Consider the following 15,871-nt stretch of genomic DNA (forward strand, 5'->3'; position numbering starts at 1 on the left):
CTAGCAATAAAAAAGCATAAGCTATTGATACAGATTACAACATGGATGAATCTCAAAATGATTGTGCTGAGTGAAAGAACCAGACAAAAAGAGTACAGTTGACCGTTGAAAAACCCAGGGATTAAGTGTGCTGACTCTCACCTTGGTTGAAAAATCTGCATATAGCTGGTACTCAGCCCTCTATGTCCACAGTTCCTGTATACCTGGGGTTCTGCATCCACAGATTCAACCAATTGCAGATCGTGTAATATTGTAGTATTTAGCGCTGAAAAAAAATCTATGTATAAGTGGATCCACGAAGTTCAAACCCATGTTGTTCAAAGATCAACTCAACATGCTATATACTTCGATTCTATAAAATTCTAGGAAAGCAAACCTAATGTATCATGGCAGAAAGATCAGTGGTTGCCTGGCTACAGGAGAAGATGCACAGGGAGAGGGGCTGGAGGGATAGATTACAAAGAAGGACGAGGATACTTTTGTGGGAGATGAATATGTTTATTATCTTAATTGTGATGGTTTCATAAGTGTATACGAATCTCAAAAGTAACTGTACACTTTATGTGTAATTTATTGTATGTTAATTATACCTCAGTAAGGCAGTTTAAAAAAATTACCATTTAATCCTATAAGTAGACCAGAAAACTAATTAGTATTGCCATTTTACATTAGAGAAACTAGAGCTGGTCACCTACCTACTAAACGACAGAGCTAGATATAGGATCTAGGTCTTAAGTGTATTTGTCCAGTGTTTTTTACACTTTATGAACAAGTCAGAAAAGATGCTGCCAAAATAACATTTTTATGCAGAATTGTATTTTTTGTTACTGTTGTACTAAGGGAGAGAAATCATAATAGAAAAAAATGTTAAGAGGTTAATTTGGGAGGAAAATAGAAGATCTATAAGGAGAGATTAAAATGTTTTTTCAAAAATTTTAGCTTAATTTCTACATCATTTTCTGGGGGGAATACCCATTAGGGTTGGTGGTCTGTATTTTTCTGTTTTGAAAGCAAAATTAAGTAAAAACTTCTGTGGTACTTTCCTTGCATTGCTCTAGCAGTCTGTACCATCTTTTTGGATGAATGTTGTACTTTTTATGTAAAGATTAGCAAATAGTAACAAAGGGGAAGAGGAGCCTTTGAAACCCCAAGCTGAATTGCCTGTCTCTTTTGTGCCACTGCCATATCTTGTGTATACCTTAATTGTCGAACCAGTCATACTGTAACATGCTGAAGACTGTGTGTGTCTGCACTTTAGGATTATAAATTTCTTTGCATTCTGTCACCTAGCATAGGGCATAACTTACTCTTTACTTAGAAAATATTTGTGGAGTGACTGATTAATCATGTAATGAAGCTGTATTGAAGCAAAAAGCTATTATTATTGCCAGGGTAAAAGAGCATTTATTTCCTTTTATCTATTTTTTAAAGACTTTCTACATTTTTCCCTTCTAAGGAACAGTATCAAAATATTTTAGGTCCTTTGGAACTTTCAGTTCCTTAGAGAAAAGGAGAAGTAGATTTTTTTCCCCAGCCCCAGGGGTTCTCCATATTTTTTTGAATACTGGTAGTTCATATGAGAATATGAGTACACAGCATTGATTCAAAATATACTATATTTTCACTATATTAAGGGGATAGAATAGATATATTCAATAATGTAATTGTCTTAATTTGTATATCTTAATTTATATCATGGCTTATTTAATGGAGACCACATTGAACCATATTTGCTAAGCAAGGCAAATATACAGACATTATATTTTTATTTATTAGTTTTGTTTTCCTCAATGAATATTTCATGTTTATGAAGAATACAGACTACGAAGATGAAAAGGCTTTGAAGAATCCAAAATATAAAGATAGAGCTGGAAAACGTAGGGAGCAGATTGGAAGTGAAGGAACTTTCCAAAGAGATGATGCTCCTGCATCTGTTCATTCGTAAGTATTAAATTTTAATTGCTTGAAACAGTCTTTGTACCATAATCAGATTCATAGGGTGATGTGATTTATAGGACTATATAATCTGATAGGTAGCCTTTTAAAGGAATAATATAGATCAAGATGGAAACTCTACATCTGTTTACATTTTCCTCTAATATTGGTATTGCGTTATTCCCTAGAAAATTACTGATCATATATGTAAGTATACATACAGATTTATCACATACAAACTTAAACACACATATATATGCATAGCTAACATTGTAGCCACACAATTGAGTGACCATACTTTTATATATTAGATATTTAGGAGGCTGGGCTAGTAAGAAATTGGTATGGACTGATACTTTTAATAGTTATTTCAGAACTCAACTGCTTCTGTTCTTGACCCTGAAATACTATTTTTCTTACTGTTTTTTTTTTTGCGGGGGGGGGGGCTGCGTCACGTCTTAGCTGTGGCACGCGGGATCTTAGTTGTGACACGTGGGATCTTTCTTGCGGGGCGCGGGCTTCTTTCTAGTTGTGGCGCCTGGGCTTAGTTGCCCCGTAGCATGTGGGATCTTAGTTGCCCGACCAGGGATGGAACCCGCATCCCCTGCATTGGAAGGCGGATTCTTAACCACTGGACCACCAGGGGAGTCCCTTACTTTTTTTTTTTTACGGTACGTGGGCCTCTCATTGTTGTGGCCTCTCCCTTTGTGGAGCACAGGCTCTGGACACGCAGGCTCAGTGGCCATGGCTCATGGGCCCAGCCGCTCCGCAGCATGTGGGATCTTCCTGGACCGGGACACGAACCCATGTCCCCTGCATCGGCAGGTGGACTCTCAACCACTGCGCCACCAGGGAAGCCCCCTTACTTATTTTTGATTCAGTTCATTTCTCTTGGTAAACTAGCATTGATAAACATGAAAAATGTAATTTTGAAGCCTACAAAATGATTATATTTCTGCATTTAATCATATATTAGCTACATTTTGTTTCTCAGAATATAAATTCTAGGTTTAGTTAACATTTAAATCTTTCATGTAGAACTAACAATTAGTTACTAACTTTTGACTTATTATCATTTTATTGATTCTAAGATATACTACTTGGATAGAATTTTACAGTTACATGTGACAGCAGTTTTTTCTTAATGGTACATAGACTAACAGTGCATCTTAGAGTTTATGGAGTCACATTTTATGAGGTATAGCATTTTAAATTAGATATGCTAAGCAACATGACAAATATATTTTAAGGTTTAATATTTTTGAAATAATTGCTGGAGAATATGAAGATTGCATTACAGTTAAATTAGAAGACAGAAATGAAAAATGAAATCCATTGGTCTGACATTGCTTGGGTTATTGTTATTAAAGAGCTAATTTACATATTCTGTAGAACTGAAAAGACAATGTGATAGAACATAAAATTAAAATACCCTTAAATTAGCAGACCATAAAATCATAAAACAAAATGCAAATAGTTAATGAGAGGTTTAGTTTCGTTTTAACTTTTTTTATTGATGTTAAATTCACAAATGTAAGTATCAATATCAGTGATACATCATAAGATTAACACATTGCAGAATACATGTCCTGGTCAAGAAATAGAAAATTATCAGTAACCGCAGAAACCTACCCTCCTAGTGTCCCCTCTTAATCACTATTCCTCTCTCCTCCCCAAAGGTAACTATTCTACTGACTTCACCAGCATCAGATTAATTTCACGTATTTTTTAACTTTAAATAAATGGAATAATTTAGTATTTATTTTGTGTCTATATTCTTTTTGTTCAGCATTACTTTGTTATGTTCGGTACGTTTTATATTATATTGCCATATAATATTCTCTTGTATGAATATGCCACAGATTATCCACTTTACCACTGATGGACATCTGGATTGTTTCTGATTTGTGGTTATTGTTAGATTTGACTGCAAAACATTCCCTTTTCTGTTAAATAGTATATGTAGGAGTAGAATTTGTGTATCTTCAACTTTATTAGATAATGCCCAGTAGTTTCTAAAGGAGTCGTACCAGTTATTTTTAATTCATGAATTTATTATAAATGTGACTTAAGTGGTCTTTTAGAAGTCAACTCTCATCTTACTTTTCTCTAAAGTGAAATTACTGATAGCAATAAAGGTCGGAAGATGTTGGAAAAGATGGGTTGGAAAAAAGGAGAGGGCCTAGGGAAGGACGGTGGAGGAATGAAAACTCCGGTAAGACTTGAGATTTCTTTCATTCTTTATTCTTGTAATGGATATATTTACTGTACTTACTATATGCCAGGTGTTGCCTTAAGTGCTAGGAGTATTGTAGCAAGCAAAAAGAGACATAATTACTACCTTTGTGGCAATCACAGTTACCAAATATATGTGTTTATGATGTGTTTTGTTTTGTTTTTAAAGTTCTTAGGAAGGCTCTTAGAGTTTTTTCCTTCATCAGACTAGGATAGTGAATGTTATTTCCTGAGCCAGAAGTTCTTCTGTGTCTTTTAGTTATTTTTAATGACTTCTTCACTGTGCCTTGTCCTAACATGCAAGAGCAATCACAGTGTTACTTTACGAACAGGCAGACTCTGTACTAGCTGGAGAATCTGTTTTAGGTTCAAGATTCAGAGCATGTAACAAGCAATAGAGAGAATCATGTCTGGAAAACAATACAGTGGTTTAATTCTATAGTCCCATGGTTCATCAGAGGTTCAGATTCTCTTTCACAAAAACCTTACAAAGTAGTAATATGATCAAAGAACTTTCTTGATAATTAGTTGGTACCTGAAGAAATAATGGGTGCATCAGTGTGAGTTTAATGTAAATTTTCTCATTTCATTGAGGTACAGTGGGATGAACATGGGTTTAGTAGTTAGGTTAGAATATGCGTTCTATTACTAGCTGTGTGACTTAGGGCAAGTTTGGATTTCAGTTTTCATATGTAAAAATGGGGATAATGAGAACTCTTTCAGGGATGTCTGAACATAAAGCCCCTAGGATGGTGCCTGAAATATATTAGGCACTCAGTAAGTGGTGGCTTGTAATGGTTCTCAAAATAATGCGAAGTCCTCCCCTCCTTTTATGAAAATAAACAAGTTCTCTTTTTATGACTCTTAATGTTTAACTTACCTGTTCATTTACTTAGGTGAGGCTTGGACTGTAGGTTTAAATACATCCATTGCTTTTACTTCTCGTTAGCGTAGATGACAGGTTGATTCTGCAGCATCTCAGTGAAATTTGGTGATTGCTGTTTAAGGAGCATTCTGTTTTCTGTAGAGTCATCTGTACTTATTGACAAGCAAGACAATGTATAATCATGTATTTATTCCTGTATGTATTTGATGCATTTGACAGTTTTTTTTATGCATCAATCTTTTCTAATTCAAAGAATTATAGTTAAAGTACCAAATTGGATATAGCAGATTTCAGTGTGTTTAGATACTACAGTAAGTTCTCTTCTTAACTTTTGGTAACAGATCCAGCTTCAACTTCGGCGAACACATGCAGGCTTGGGGACAGGCAAGCCATCTTCAATTGAAGATGTTCACCTTCTCCAAAACAAGAGCAAAAAGAACTGGGAGAAAGCACGAGAGAGGTTTGCTGAAAACTTCCCGGAAACTAAATCTCAGAAAGATGCACCAGGGACTGTGCCTTGGGTCAAAGGGACTGTAGAGTGAAGGTCAGTCATAGAACACAAAAGCTTTTTTATAGAATTTGGAAACTCTTGTTTAATTGCAGAAATTTTCTCTCCAAAAGAGTCAGTGGCATGAGGGAACCGTGTCACAATTTACCCGCTCTTGATTCAGAAATGTGTAATAAAGTGTGGTTTGCAGCTTTGGTTTTTTTTTTTTTTTTTCGGTATGTGGGCCTCTCACTGTTGTGGCCTCTTCCGTTGCGGAGCACAGGCTCTGGATGTGCAGGCTCAGCGGCCATGGCTCACGGGCCCAGCCGCTCCGCCGCATGTGGGACCCTCCCAGACCGGGGCACGAACCCGTGTCCCCTGCATTGGCAGGCAGACTCTCAACCACTGCGCCACCAGGGAAGCCCTGGTTTGCAGTTTTTAAAAAACATTTTTAAAAACTAATAAATAGTGACTGAATCAAGTTATGCTATGAGTGGACTAAAGTTCACAGGGCACAGATGAGCTTATCAAGCTTTGTTACTTTATTTTGTCATTTGCAAGACCCATATAAGCAACTAGCCATATAAGCAAAATTCATGTAACCACTAACTTAAATGTACATTTGTCCTTGTCTCCTTATATTCTCCATTATTGTACGATGCATAACAAAAGAAACATCGAAAGTTTATAAAAACAATTCTGACTATATACATCCTTGTTTATGCCCTTTAGGACCTAGGTAGAAAATGTTGAGAAAACATGGGTAGTGGTGTATAAATGTTATTATATTTGAAATAACCCAAGTAATATTATTGAAGAACTAATGAACTGCTGACATGTTGTAGAAAATCAGTCTCATTGTTTTCTTCTGTGAAGAATCTGTTGATTTGTACTATATATTAAGCATTTACCTTTGGTTTGTTTCATAGCTGAAATATTTAGATATGAACAGTTGAGTACAGTATTGAAATATTCAGTGTGCTGGCATTTGTAGTTTTGATAAATCCCATTGCTGGCAATGGAGTTGTGCCAGAAAAATCTGATTTCTACTGCAGAAGGGTTACCTAGCCAAGGCCTCAAACTCAAGATACTTTTTGAAAACGTCTTCAAATGCAATAAAAAACATTATAACATCAAAAAGAATGATTCATTGAACCAATAATTTAAACATACTGGTCTGCTTTGAACTCATGACCAGCCAGAATTTTCCTCTGTAAATTGGCAGCACAGTAATGAAAGGATGCTCTCAGATTTTCGGAGACTGCAGTGCAGCTTTCTGAGTGCAGGTATCACCGCTCTGCCCGTTAACACTGTTCTTTTCCTTTCTGTTCAACTTTTCTCTCAGGTTTTTGCTGGGAAATCAATGCTGGAACTGATCTTTTCTCATAATGAATATAAGCTATATAGCTCCTTCATCTACTATAAAGAAATGTCTTCAAGATATAGAAATAAGAAAGGAAAATTCTGGGAAAAAGTATGCAGTGGGGAAGATAATTCAGAAAGAAAGCTACCTGTTGGAGTTTCTAGTCTTAATGTACAGGGTACTTAGGAAGAAAGGGCGGTGTGGAAAGAAAAATAAATATATTACTAAAGATGAGACATATGACCAAACAATTGTCAAGTTATTAAAGGCCTAAGATAGGAAAAACAGAGGTCCTATAATTCTAAAAATCTAGATTAAGTATTTTTCTGTATCCTTTTTGGCCACTTACATACCCTAACACATACACATATATGTACATTAGACTTGGAGGCACTAGGAGTGTCCTGCATTATTTTCTCTAAAGTAGAAAAATTACTCATCTAAATGTGGTTCTGGTGCCGGTGCCCTACATATAGGTAACAATATAGGACCCTCAGAGTAAACTTGCTTCTGGTAGATCTCAACTCATTGGGTTAGTATACAACTGTCTATGTAATATTTCCCATTTTTATTACTAGATTGTGGAAAACTTTTTCATTGTTTTCTTTTGTTAAGAAAATGGAAACTTGAAAATGGTGATAAAAATTGAAATATATGTGATATTTGCTTTATTAAAACCCTTTGCAGATCTAAAGTCTCAGGGCTATACTATACTGGTTAAAGCACTGAATAATGAAAATGTCTGGTTCTATTTCTACCTGTGAAATGAGAATATTTAACTCACATGTTTGTCTTGAATAGAAAATGGGAAAATGTATGTAAAAGCACTTTGTAAATTGTAAAAGTAGTACAGATGTGAGCTTCTGTTTGTTTAGAAGCATAAATATGGATTATGTACAATTTGAATTACACATAAAGTTGTTTTGCGTCTAATATTTAAAACTATAGTTTATTCATGCAGTATAAATTTATTAACTTAATAGCCTTTAAGTGTTTAAGTGGAGCTACAAGTTGCTGAATTTTGAGAAATCTAACATATTTTGCCAGAACATGAGAAGCTGGCACAATTGAGAACGGAAGAAACCATCACCATTACAGTAAAATAACAGAAATTGTTTTCTAGAATTAAATAGCCAGGAAGCACTTTTTCTCAGAAAGGGGGGGATTTTTTTCTGTCTGTTTTTAAAAGTTTTTACTTCTGATGTTTCACTTACTCTAGTTGTGAACTTATGAAAAGTTATGGTTCACCCAATTCAAACACCTTCCAACTTTTCATGTAAAAGATTATTTCTTAATTTGGCACATTTTAAAGGGGCAGGCAAAAGAAATAGAAATTTCCAACAAGGAGAAATTGTATACAAAGGCCTTCCTTAACGAGTTGCAGGAAAGAGGGGTATGCTTGGCAGGGAGCCAGAAAGGCGTTTCTAGACCTAGCATCTAAAGGTGTTCTCAAGAACAGCTGAAAGTATTTCCCCATTGTGTTGTTCTAAGTGTGCTTCTTATTTTTGTAGGGCATCACTTATATCTCTGCCTTGAAGCTTTGATCTAAAACATTTCCTTTTACTTTTTCAGGCTTTAAAGTGGAAATACATTTGGATTCTTTAAAATGAGTCACTGTTTACGTGTGTGTCTGTGTATCAGGGCCCAGGCTTTCTCTTTGCCTTTCTGCTTTACTCTTCTTAGTGCTGGTTTATGGCATTGTGTTGCAAAATGACTTTTGGAACCCCAGTCATCATAGTCATGTCCAAAACAGAAGAAAGGGGAAAGAACAGTCAGTATTCCTGTTAGTTCTCTTTTATCAGGAAAGCAAAAGCTTACTCAGAAACTCTCACAACAGACTTCTACTTAGGGTTATTAGCCAGAGCCTGATAACATTACTGCCCATAGCTGCAAGGGAAGTTGAAAAGGTAGGCCAACAGGATGGTCTCACTTGCCTTAAGCCAATCATGAACTATCACCTAGGGCAGAACATGTTGCTTGTTGGAACAAAATCAGGTTCAGTGAGCAAGGCAGAGGGGGACAATGGCTACTGAATGGGCAGGTAACTGTCTGCCAGATAACCCAGCTATCCATTAGTGGTGACTTGGGGTGTTGGTTAAATTGTGATGCAGGCCTACTATGTAATACTTTGTGGCCATTCAGACGAGTAAGATAGAACTGTCTATACCATGATAGAGAAGAATATTCTTATTACATTGCTGATTTAAAAAAGCAGATTGGGGCTTCCCTGGTAGTGCAGTGGTTAAGAATCTGCCTGCCAATGCAGGGGTCACGGGTTCAAGCCCTGGTCTGGGAAGATCCCACATGCTGCGGAGCAACTAAGCCCGTGCGCCACAACTACTGAGCCTGCGTGCCACATCTACTGAAGCCTGCATGCCTAGAGCCCGTGCTCCACAACAAGAGAAGCCACCGCAGTGAGAAGCCCAAGGAGTGAGCAGATTTTTGCTTTTTATCATTTCTATATTTGAACTTTAAAGCAGTAAAAGTGTGTAGTTAACTATGTGTATTCATAGACATTTAAAATAAGTAGAAATACAACACCAGGAAGAGTGGAGAGGCATTCAGGGCTCAAGCCCAGGTATCTTCCTCACACTCATATGCCCAATTTCATTTACCAGCTATACTTCCATGGCTTCCAGGTTGTCTTAGCAGGACACATATCCAACTCAAAGTCACCTTAAATGTAGCTTATCTAAGACTGAACCCAGAGTCTTCTCCAAACCCTGTCTCTTCCAGTTTACTCTCAGCTAGCAGCACCATCTGCCCAGTTATGCAAGCCGAAACCTAGGAGTCGGTCTCTACTTCACTACCACACCCTCTCTCCTCTTTCCCCTGACTTCCAATATAGTGAATCAGTTCACTGTCACTACTCGCCTGGATTATTCTGCTGGCTTCCTAACTGGTCTTCCTGCAGCCACTCCTTCCCTCTAGTCCGTCCTCCACACTGCAGACACAGCGTCTTCAAAACTCCTATTTCATCATCTCCTGTTTAAATTGTCCTCATGGCTTTCCATTACTCTGGTGACTCCAGTTCTCATGCCATTAACAGAATAGGTCTACATTGATCTGGTTTACAATTCAAGATTCCAAATAGATTTCAAATGGAGAAAGAGTTTCACTGATTAAAGAAGAGGAGGTTGGGGTAGGGAGGAGAACTGAGCCACTTATGTACAGTTGCTCTCACATAATGTGTTAAGAAATTTGGTTCTTATCTCTTTGCAAATGAGGAATTTCTGAAGAATTTTAAGCCCGGAAGGGTCCTCATTAGATTGCTTTATAGCAAAATAACTGGCTGATTGAAGAGGGGCAGAGTGGAGGCTAGCAGACCTCCTTGAGGGCTTGTTCTATCAAATATTTATTATTGAGCATGCAGCAGGGGCTGGGTAGACCTGTGAAGGCAGAGAACTTGTTTGTCTCAGTCACTGCTGGGTCTTCAGTACCTGCCACAGGATTGGATGCTCAGGAGGTGTTCATTAAGCATTTGTTAATAGGGTGGATGGAACACACATTTGTGGTATGTTAGGTACTGTTCTAAGTAAGCACTTAACATATATTATCTTCTTTGTTTCTGCCAGTATTTTATGAATTAGAAAGCTGAGACTTAAGTGTTTATTTTGCTCAAGGCCAAAAAGTCTGTGTGACAGAGTGGTAGAGCTGGGGTTTAAGTTTTTATTCTTTTCATCCCAGTGGGATGGTTAAGAGCACTGGCTGAAGAGTCTGACTGACCTGGGTTCAAATCACAGCTCCACCACTCCTCAGCCGAGTGACATTTAAAAATTTATTTAAACCTCTAGCTTAATGTCTTCATGGGGTTGTTGGGAAGTTTAAATGAGAGAAGGCCTGTGTGGCACTGAGCACCGTGCCCGGTGCATAATAAGCCCTCAGATATTAGTGACTGTTAGTGTTATTATGCTGTGCGATCAATACCAAGGGTGCGGGACTTCCCTGGTGGCGCAGTGGTTAAGAATCCGCCTGCCAGTGTAGAGGACACAGGTTCGAGCCCTGGTCCGGGGAGATTCCACATGCCACGGAGCAACTAAGCCTGTGTGCCACAACTACTGAGCCTGAGCTCTAGAGCCCACGAGCCACAACTACTGAGCCCACGCGCCACCGCTACTGAAGCCTGTGTGCCTAGAGCCTGTGCTCCGCAACAAGAGAAGCCACCACAATGAAGAGTAGCCCTCGCTCACCGCAACTAGAGAAAGCCTGTGCACAGCAACGAAGACCCAACGCAGCCAAAGATAAATAAATTTATTAAAAAGAAAAAAAAAAATACCAAGGGCACGGTTGGGAATAGACTCCTGGAGCAGAGATGGTGGTTATTAGTAGAAGTCAGGGAGGATGACGGTTGAGGCGCGTAAGTGGATGGGTCGACTTCATTCCCTGAGGTGATGATACGTGGACAAGACTGCATCAGGAGCTGGGTTTCTTAATGAATATTGGAGAATGAACAGGAGACCGGTAGATGATAGACGGTGAGAAAGGGTAGAAGGTATCATGGGTGACCCTTTGAGGTCATCCTCAAAGAAGGGGTGGATTTTGCATGACTTAGGAAATGAAGCCATTGGAGAAAATGATAGGGAGGTCTTGCAGGTCACCCTGGCTCTCAGTACCCTGTGGGAGCAGGGAAGCTACAGGGAGAACTCGAACAACTAGATTTCAGATACTTTTATATAAGAATAAAAGTTCAGCAGCAATGCATTCCTTCAGCAGGTGGCCTTAATATAGGCCAGGCACTATTCTCGGCACTTGGGATACAGCAGTAAACAAATTGGGCAAGACTTGCTGCAGTGTTGGAGCTTACATTTATTTTTAGATACTATTTGGTAGAATGCAAAGGCCAAGTAGTCACATGAGGGTCTTGATAGTTTCAAAAAAAGTATTAATCCAAAATGGTTTCTGTTCACTTCAAAGTTTTTTCAAAAGCCGAAGTTCTTGGGGTGGAGGGGAAGGGGCAATTTGTTGTTGTTTTTAATGCCTTCAGATCTGTCTCTAAATCAGACCTTTTTAGGGAAATCTTATAAACTCTGCCTTCAAAATATTTTAGTCATGTTTTTAAGGGTTTTGGATACGTAGACAGCAGTAGAACCTTACTGAGGCTGCAGCCCCTCATTTGATTATGTATCTCCTCTAATTACCTGAAATAATAGTAACTCTGCCTGCTCAGACCCTGGGGTTTTGTGGTTCTAAGTCTGAACAATAGAGCACTGAAGTACCAAGAAAAAAAAGCAACATTTATCAGGTTGTTAGAAATTGGAGTTGATGGAAAACATTTAAATCAAAAAGTCCCTGGAGGATGAAGAGCAGACACACTTGGGGAAGCTAATGTGATGGAGGCAAACAATGTTCTGTGTCTGCTGAGTAAGAATGACTTTCAGAAATTTTTCCAGCTGAAAGCTAGCTTTCCTCATCTCTGTTAAAATGCCCAGAAATTTCCTCATCTACGTTTCATTGCCCAGAAAGCAAGACAGGGAAAAGTTGGTGGACTATTATTAAATATATTTAAACACGTGACAGTGTGTTACTTAGCTTCCAATTACTAACAGACTTCTGCCAGCTCATTCATCTGCTCATTACTTACCTTGACCAAAGGCCCAGGAGAATATATACTGAAATAATGAAGCTTTCATTAGCATTTATTGCTTTTCCTTAAAGCCTTCATTTTAATACTATGAAATCAGATTTTAGAGAATGTCATAATTAAGATTTTCATAAAGAGAAACATCTAGTACTATTTAAATATGTAATGACTCCCAGGGCTATCTGAATTCATTCACATCATAAACCCACTCAAATGGGCTTTAATTTCTACTGCAACTGTGCTCCCTTTACTTAACCTTAATGTACAACACCTTCAAGGCCAGTTTATGAACCACACACACAGAATTATCAATGCTTTATTATAATCACACCTTATTAACAAGAAATGTTAATCTGGTTATATTCACCAGACTGGGCTCTGAGTAACTGGCAGCTCTTTTCAAAAATCAACTTTTCCTGGTAAGATGAATATTTGCCAACCTTAGGGTGTTTTAAAGAATGTGCCAGAAATTCCAAGAGCTACTCTAAAAGAGGAGTTCCAGAAGTGTTTTAAGCATGGAAGCATTTTTGGAAGAACTGTATAGTCTTCAAAGGTGACAACTTTGAAGGCAGAAGTGCTTAAATGGGTAGGTTTTGATATATTTACTTGTACGATTGGTCAGATTCCTTTGTAGTCACCAGTCACATTGAGTTTGACTGGATTAGCTTATTTGGCAAATCAGGTATGAAATTTATGTTTTGATAGAAAAATAGTTCCATCATGAGGGAAAATGACTTGGCAAACCTCTGTGGCTTATGTGCCTCTGCTCTCGGGAATCGTCCCAGGGTGCTCTTTCTGAAGTCCTTTGGATTGGTTTTGAGCTCCCATTCAGATAAGTAAGAGGAAAAAAAGAAGTCATGGTTATTGAGTTTAAACTATGTCAGAATTTGCCTAAATAGTAATCACTATAACAACTCTGTAAGGTATGTCTTCTCTCTATATTTTAGTGATGAAGAAACTGGATTTCAGAGAGATTGAGCTGGTTGCCAAGGTGACAGCTAACGTAGGTGGTTGGGAGCTTAGATGTTATTTTCCTTTTATTTTTTTATGTTTCAGCATTTTCACTAATCATAACATTTGAGTGCGCTTTTTTTTTTTTTGAAAGCTTAGAGTTTAATTCACATCTGACTCCAAAGGCTCTATCAACTCCTCGCGCACACACCCCCAGCCTTCCTAGTCAGCCAGATCCTACTCAGTGCCACAAATTTGTAAATGTTCTCAGAACTCTGGAGGCCTCTGATTTCCCCCCAGAGGGCATTCTTCATCGTCACCTTCTAGATATCTTTCTCAGAAAAGTCTATGAGGACTCCCTGCACTGGGCAGAGAGGCTGAGTAAAATATTAATACAAGAGGGAAAGATTAGGACCCCCAGTAAAGTGTTGATTCCTGAGGAATAGGGGGTCCCCATCAGGCATGTGCCTTTCTAAACCCCCACCCCCACCCCCCAGACCTGGGTCAGGCAGTATAATGCTGTGGTGGGTAGATAATGCCTGTCACCTCCCCGCCTTCCCCAAATGTCTATACCCTAATCCCTGGAAATGCAGTGTTACCTGGCAGGGGAGAATTAAGGTTGCAGATGATATTAGGCTGCTGACCAACTGAACTTAAAGAGAGGGTCCTTTAAATGTGGACAAGGGAGGCAGAGTGATGCCCCGTGAGAAAGACCGGTCCTTGCTGGCCTTGAAGAGGAAGGGGCCACAAGCCAAGGAATGTGGGCAGCCTCTAGAAGCTGGAAAAGGCAAAAAACCAGATTCTCTCCTAGAGCCTCTAGAAAAGAACACAGCCCTGCAAACACTTTGAGATGCATTTCAAGGCTTCTGACCTGCAGAACTATAAGATAATAAAATCTGTGTTGTCTTTAGCCACTAAGTTTGTGGTAATTTGTTACAGCAGCAATAGGAAACTAATAAAGGCCAACCTTGCTTCCTCTGGGAAAGCTGCCTTGCTTACCCTCAGCACCAGAGCTCGTGGGTGGGAAGTAGCCAACGTTGACCCAAGTGTCAGCAAACACTTAAGCCATGATACAGAGGTCCTGGCACTGGTAAAGAGGTGAGCCAGAAGAGAGTTGTGGAAGGAGGTCCAACTCTTTGGTCCCAAGTCTGACTGGGAACCACGGATTGAGGTCCAGCCTCCAGTCTGCTACTTATTAAGCTGTGTGGCCTTTACAGGCCATTTCACCTTGTTGAAACGTGGAGCCTCACAGTAAAGCATGGATGATTATACCTGTCCTGCCAGCAGGCTGTTGTGAAGACAAAAAGTATGGTATAGGAGAGCACGCTTATTACCACTGCACACATTTTCAGTTCTAGGTGTGAATCCCGTAGAGTTAGTACCTCAGTTCTGTAGAAGTGTGATATACTATTATCATTTTTAATAAACACACATGTGACTTTCAACATTTTCTTCTAAATCTGCAATTAACAAGAAAATCTAAACAGAACAACTGATTCACTCAAAGATTGATGTTTCACAGTATTTTATGTAATCAGCATGTTAGAGCTAAAGGGGACCTTAAGGATCACCTCATCCATCTTCCAGACAAAGGAGCAGATTCAAGTTGTAGAAAGGTAAGAAGATCAAACCTTTAGAAATAGAATTCCCTAATGAGTCCATGGCAGCAAAACAAAACAGCAGCTCAGTTTTTATGAATCCCCTCTAAGACATTAAGACATGGACAGCCACTTAAAGTAGAAATTCAGCCCAGACCAAGCCAAGCCCTTCCCTTGTCCAGCCTCCAAGGATGAAAACTTAGGTGCATAAAGGACCCTAGCTCTTTCAGCCTTGGTTGTCATTACCCTGCTCTGCCCACACCCCCTCCTCCCTGACAAATTTCAACCTAAAGAAGTGATTGATCACTTTACATCATGGCAGGAGTTCAGGAGTCAGGTTTAGGGCATTCTGCATCCCAATTCCAGCCATCCACCTCACCACTGCGTGCATTGCCCTCAAAGGCAGTGCTGGCTGGTGCTATTAGCAAGCCTAGTCACATAAATCAGGGAAGCTCTGCCAATATATGCAAGGCATGTCACCATCACCCACTAGCAATGACAACTCTAATTGTGAGCAGACTGTGCCACAGCCAGAGAGGCTGATGCAATCCCCGGAACCCACCTCTGCACTTTCAGATCCCAGCTCTTAGCTGACAGGATGCCAGCTTAGCCAGTTGGTCCTGATAGCCCTTGTGCTTTGCCAGGTGAGCCAGCAGAAGCCCTCAAGGCCAAAGAGGCAGAATATCTGATGAGGCTGGAGTCAGGTGAGCCATCATAGCCACTAAGAGTGGACGAGCCACTCAGGCTCATTTTTCTCCTCTGTCAAATGATGGAGTTGGACTGGACAAGGGCTGCATTTCCTTCTAGGCTTCTCTGGAATTGAAGATTATCTCGG

General features: G+C 39.2%; 1 protein-coding gene across 2 annotated transcripts in view; it reads left to right on the forward strand.

The window, feature by feature from the left end:
- Nucleotides 1–8,432, forward strand: part of AGGF1 (angiogenic factor with G-patch and FHA domains 1) — a 49,763-nt gene extending 41,331 nt beyond the window's left edge. For both annotated transcript variants that reach the window (XM_082651009.1, XM_082651010.1), the window contains exons 12-14: nucleotides 1,814–1,941; nucleotides 4,051–4,150; nucleotides 5,398–8,432. In XM_082651009.1, the coding sequence (XP_082507135.1) occupies nucleotides 1,814–1,941; nucleotides 4,051–4,150; nucleotides 5,398–5,598 (429 nt within the window). In that variant the 3' untranslated portion in view covers nucleotides 5,599–8,432. The remainder of the gene's footprint in view (nucleotides 1–1,813; nucleotides 1,942–4,050; nucleotides 4,151–5,397) is intronic.
- Nucleotides 8,433–15,871: the final 7,439 nt, after the last annotated feature.

The sequence above is a fragment of the Grampus griseus genome (assembly GCF_964374135.1).
Source record: "Grampus griseus genome assembly, chromosome: 3".
Classification (NCBI taxonomy): Eukaryota; Metazoa; Chordata; class Mammalia; order Artiodactyla; family Delphinidae; genus Grampus; species Grampus griseus.